This window comes from Lygodium microphyllum, chromosome 8 (genome assembly GCF_053477565.2).
Source record: "Lygodium microphyllum isolate KBCC chromosome 8, Lygodium_microphyllum_v1.1.10, whole genome shotgun sequence".
NCBI classification, from domain to species: domain Eukaryota; kingdom Viridiplantae; phylum Streptophyta; class Polypodiopsida; order Schizaeales; family Lygodiaceae; genus Lygodium; species Lygodium microphyllum.
The window spans coordinates 14178984-14184568 of record NC_141142.1 but is presented as its reverse complement, the minus strand read 5'-3'; the positions used below and the strand labels follow the sequence as shown (position 1 = coordinate 14184568).

Below are 5585 nucleotides of genomic sequence, written 5' to 3'. Positions count from 1 at the left end.
AATAAACTTAGCCAACTTGATCAATTGTCCCTACACACACACAAACACACACATGTACATTGTGTGTGTGTGTATGTGTGTGTGTGTGTACCACAATGAGCGCAATTGATCGCTCTCTTTTTGTAAGATTTTATTCAAACAAACCACAAGTACAGAGTACATGAATCATACTAGGGTTGATTTGCTCCAAATGTAAGAACTAGGCATTTGTAACCCTAATTTTATATACACCAAACAACAAGATAATTTTTTTCATTTGTGCTTTGATATGCTTCAACTAAGCAAAAAGAACAAATTGGATGAGTACTAGATAAGATATACAATACATATGGTTAAAACTTTAGTATTAGGGCTTGTTAAAAAATGAGAAAAGATACCTCCAATATATCGATGTGAAGATTGGGTGCTCAAAAGTGAAAAGTAGAAGCTACAAATAACAAGTGTTTGTTGAAAATGACAAATATTGAGCAAAGTGACAAATATAAAGATACGAGTCGATTTCAAAATGACATTTTATTCTAGATATCACATGTCAATTTCCTAAAGAAAGAAGTTTCTACTATAAATGCATCTCAAATTGTTAAGAATTTAAGATAGTTACTAAAGATAAAATTGTTCCTTTCAAAATTCCAAAGACTTTGGTACAAGCAAAATCTCTATCAAAATTGCTTCCAAAAAAAGAAAAATGATCACTTAGATATAATGTGTGATTGTAGTAGAGGCAAGTCATCAAGACATTTTTTCTAGGATGGATGTATTGCAACTGATGTACAACAAGATATCATTCCTCAACTATGCATTCCAAGGAAAGAATGCTTTGCCAATCTCAACCATATACTAAAATGGTAAAACCTACCCGTCACAGGCCACCATGACAGATGAGCCTACCCTTCTCTGATTTTCCAATGCTTCCATTTGCCTTGATAATGAATAAATAACTACCATCCTTTGTTGCAGTTCTGCTGCATTTGACTATAGCAATATAAGGCATTACTAGAGGTACTTCATATATATTCAGTGAACATTGACCTGCAATCTAGTTGGCAGCACTCCACATTTAAGCATACAGGGGTTCCAATTCACCTCTTTCTTACTCAATGACCAACAAGGCGTCAATCATGCATAAAGGTAAGCAACAGTGACAACATTTTAGCTTGTATTTTAGAGGTCTAAGAGCCAAAGTAGATGCTGACACAGAGTTGTGATCCTTGCACTCTCTATTACTAAATTATCCCTCAGTGGTTTGTCAATTACTGCGGTCTCTTGCAAACTAATGCTCCTGATAGTTGGATTTGAGATAAAGTCATTTCCAACAACTTAAGTCTTACCATATGTTCAATCAGCCACGGTTAAGAGCTCCTACATCTCCAGTCATATCCTGTGCAGGCATGATTATGTAACCAGGAGAATCATTATTCAGCAGCTCCAGAGTTTTCAAGACAAACTACACGGCTTGGTAAAAGCAATCTTTTGCCAACTCGGTGCCCCCATGTTTATTGCAGGCAGCAAGCAGAGACATCCAAGTGGTGAGATTCGGAGTAACTGGTGCTGTTTGAAGTAACTGCTTTGCCTCACCTAACTGACCAGCTCTAGCAAGGAGGTCAATTAAGCAATTAAAATGCTCAACTGTGGGTATTAATCCACAGTCCTCTGTCATATGTTTGAAATACAAATAGCCTTCTTCTGGACCTCCCCCACCATGGCTGCAGGCTGATAGGGAACTGGTGAAAATCCTGCAGTCTGGCTTTAGACCTAGTTGGTGCATATCTCTAAGACACTCTCTGACAAGAACAGATTCCCCATTCTGAGCATGTCCTGACATTACAACTCCCCAGGTTGTCTTCTTGCGATCCAGTGACTTTTCAAGAATGCAGTGTGCCTCTTCAACATTAGCACAGCTAATGTACATTTCCATAAGTGTGTTACCAAGGACTGTATGTAAATCAAGCCCAAACTTCATAACTTGATTGTGTATTGACTTTCCCTGTTCTAAAGCACTGATGCTACCACAGGTCTTCAACACAGCCAAGAAGAGGTCTTCATCTGGACTCAGTCCATCTTGCTTCATTTCCTCAAAGAGCTGCAGAGCAGTTAGGCCATGGCCATGCTCAACATAACCTCTGATCATGGTACCCCATGAAACAAGATTGCGACACAATAACGCATCAAAGACACTGTGAGCGTCCTCTAGACTTCTACATCTGATATACATGTCAACTAAGCTGTTGCCTATAACTAAACTTGAATCAAGGCTGCTTACTACAACTTCTTTGTGTACTTGTTGGCCATGCCACAGGTCTTTTGCACTGCCACATGCTTGTATTAGGCATGAGAATGTAGCTCCATCTGGTAAAATCAGCTCCTGTTGCATCTTTTTGAAAAGCATGAGAGCTGCAATGCCTTCCCCACATTGAGCATACCCTGAAACCATTGCATTCCAGCATACTACATCTCGCTTTGATAAGCAGTCAAACAGCCTATGTGCCTCATCTAGCCTCCCACATCTGGCATAAACGTCAACAAGCACGCTGTCAATCATTATATCTGATACAATTCCACTTCTGATTAACTGATCATGTGCCATTTTCCCAGATGTGTAATCTCCTGAACTGGCACATGCTTTCAGAAGGCACAGAAATATACCTTTGCAAGGCTGCAGGCCCTCTTGTTGCATTCTTTGCAATAGGAAAAGAACATCATCATAGCTCTCATCGTCTACGTAACCTGCAATCAATGCACCGAAGGAAACAACATCTGGACCCAATAGCACATCAAATGCTTTTCTTGCATCATGCAGGCTCCCACACTTGGCATACATATCAATAAGAGCGTTCATAACAACCAAGTCTGTGTCAGTATCTATTCTATTCAAATAATCATGTATCAACTTCCCTAGTTCAATAGAACGAATGGCACTGCAAGCTTTGAATACTGATGCAAATGTTAGTTTATCTGCCTTAAGGTTTTGCTTTTGCATTTTACTGAAAAGCTCTAGAGCAAAATATCCAATGTCCTGTTGCACATACCCTGCAATCATTGTGTTCCAGGTGACCAAGTTAGGAGATGATGACTTGTCAAATACATAACGTGCATCAGTTACCTTCCTACACTTACCATACATATGTACAAGGGCACTCTCAACATATCTGTCAGAATCAAACCCTTTTTCAAGAGCTAGATGGTGTATCAGCCTACCTCGTTCACAATCTTCCAAAATGCTGCATGCTTTCAAGGTGCTGGAAAATGTGACTGAGTTTGGATCTATGCTGCTTCTCTCTTGCATTTTTTCAAATAGCTGTAGGGTGGCTCTGCTATGCCCTTGATCAATGTAGCCTGTAATCAATGCATTCCATGACACTATATTTCCATTTGGCATACTTTTCAACACTTGATGAGCTTCCTTAAATTCTCCACATTTAGCATACATGCCAACAAGGGTACTACCAATAAATAAGTCGGTACTCAACCCAACTTGGACCATCTCTGCATGTATCAACATACCTTTGCTGGTGGCATGAATTGCAGCACATGCTTTCAGGACGCACAACATTGTCGCTTTCCCTGGAACTAGGCCGTCCTTCTGCATGGCATTGTATAGAATAAGGGCCTTGTCACACTTGCTAAGTGTGACATTTGCTGAGACAATGGCATGATATGTATCTGTTTCAGGTTGACCTACACAGCAGAAAACTAAGTCAGCTTCTAGCAAGCTTTTGCAGAGGCCAAACGCACGAATAAGCTGATTGCCTAAAAGGGGCATTGAGCTGAGACCAATGCCCACAAGAAGGGAGTGAGCTTGCCTTGTTGTGACCACACATTGCTCCTCCACACATTCACTGAGAAGTCCATATAAAGCCTCTGCAGAGCAAACTGCTCCGCTTTCATACATGCGAAGAAGCTTGTTCAGCTGTTGTGACATGGGGGAAAATCAGACAAATAGCCTTTTGAGAAAATACCTGAAGTTCTTTCACAGAATTTACAAGGTAGTCCGAGATTATGCTAGGAATGACCAGCATAGGTTCACCAAAGCATAATGGATGCAGCCTTTCTCCCACTCAGTAAGTTTCAGTTTTGAAATTATGTGACAGATCTGCATTCAGCTTACTCATTAGTTAATAGCCCTCATAAATTGTTAGCTCTTGTATCTGCATAGACCTGACGTGCTAAGGGGGAATGAAAAACACCAACAACAGTATTTTGCTTGTATCCAGAACCAACGATGGCATCCTAAATTCAGTGCCCCTCTTCCAGGACTGCCAGTCTGTTAACCTAGGACATGACACAATCAACTGCTTTGGATGTAAAAGTTCCATCAATCATGTATTGTTTTCCCTCGTCAAAACAAGAAGCCTTTCCATTTAAAAAAGCCTCACTCTTGTCACAAACATTCGAACATTGGAACATGATCAGGCTTATACATTCATCCAGAGCACAAAGGATATTGATGATATTCACTGGAGATCCTTAAATCCAGACTCGGAGATTCCTCACGTGTGACAGGATATATATGTAAGGTCTATCTTCAAATTTTATCCGCATCTATGTTCTGAAGGTCTATAAGCTTACTTGTTACAGCATGAATCCCCAGTGCACTCTGAAAAGCCTGGACAAGGGATCATTGTTTTTATTTTTTCGGGGACACCTCAAGTTGCATCTAACTGATTCTCCCCTTCTCTGTCGATGCTCTTCCGAGTGCCTGATCAACTGGATACATTTCATGTGAGTGGATTGATGTGCCGCATTTCATCACACATTCTGACAAGAACATTGCCAACCCTGGCATCCATATCCACTTGCGACACGAGATCGTCCGGAAGGCATCCAGCCAAAACCTTGTTGAAGCAGTCCATAGCCCTTACGAGAGGGCACAAGTCTAATAAGACAGCACTGGCGCGCGTTAGCCGCAAGTGAACCTCGGTAATCCATCTCTCATTTTTCTCCCTCCTCTTTTCCCTCTCTCTCTATTTTTTATTTTTTCTTTGACCTTTTCTTTCTTTCCCCCTTAATTTCCTATGTTTAATTCTCTCTTTCTCTCCCTTCTACCTTCTACTTTAGTTTATTTTTTCTTCTCTCCTTATTTTTTCTCTCTTTTTTTTTCACCCTGCTTTCCTTCTCTCTCTCCCCCCCTTTTTATTCTCCCCACTCCTCTATTTTCCTTCTCTCTACCTCTTCTCTTGTTTCCCTTTTGTCGTCTTCTCTCTCTTCATTCTCTTTTTTTTTTTAATTCCCTCTCTCTTTCAAATTTTATCTTTTCTCTCTATTATTATCTCTCTCTCTTTATATTTTATATTCTCTCTTCATCTTCTTATTATCTCTCTCTCTCCTCTTTTTCCTTCTCTCTCCTCTCTTTCTTTTCTCTTTTTCTTTAAATTTTATATTTTCTCTCTATATAATTCTCTCTCTCTCTCTTTCTTCTTTCACTTTCTTTTTCCCCCTTAGTCTCTTTTAAAATATGTAATTTTTATATTTTTCCTATATATAATTCTCTCTCTTTATATGTTCATATTCTCTCTCTTGCTCCCTCTCTCCTCTCTCCCTTCCCCTCTCTCAAAAAATATCTAAATTTTAGAAAACTTTTCTTCTTC

At 39.7% G+C, this 5585-nt stretch overlaps 1 protein-coding gene across 6 annotated transcripts; it reads right to left on the bottom strand.

Moving 5' to 3' along the window:
* Positions 1-636: 636 nt before the first annotated feature.
* Positions 637-4951, bottom strand: LOC148031992 (pentatricopeptide repeat-containing protein At4g39530-like). 6 transcript variants are annotated; one of them, XM_087682604.1, is made up of 4 exons: positions 4567-4948; positions 3957-4090; positions 3801-3870; positions 640-3675 (listed from the first exon to the last, which is right to left on the bottom strand). In XM_087682604.1, the coding sequence occupies exons 2-4, from the start codon at positions 4014-4016 to the stop codon at positions 1445-1447; spliced, it is 2361 nt and encodes a 786-aa protein (XP_087538730.1). In that variant the 5' UTR covers positions 4017-4090; positions 4567-4948; the 3' UTR covers positions 640-1444. The 6 variants fall into 6 exon arrangements, with proteins under 6 accessions (XP_087538735.1, XP_087538733.1, XP_087538732.1 ...); XM_087682605.1 differs by having other exon boundaries at positions 3801-3858; positions 3957-4949; XM_087682608.1 differs by having other exon boundaries at positions 3801-3878; positions 3957-4948.
* Positions 4952-5585: the final 634 nt, after the last annotated feature.

What these genes read in the sequence shown, in the direction of transcription:
- LOC148031992 (XM_087682604.1), bottom strand. Translation starts at nt 4,016, where the DNA reads ATGCTGGTCATTCCTAGCATAATCTCGGACTACCTTGTAAATTCTGTG. An exon ending in ATTCTGTGAAAGAACTTCAG is followed by an intron (nt 3,871 to 3,956) that starts GTATTTTCTCAA and finishes AAAGCGGAGCAG; the next exon opens with TTTGCTCTGCAGAGGCTTTA. An exon ending in CAATGTGTGGTCACAACAAG is followed by an intron (nt 3,676 to 3,800) that starts GCAAGCTCACTC and finishes TCTGCTGTGTAG; the next exon opens with GTCAACCTGAAACAGATACA.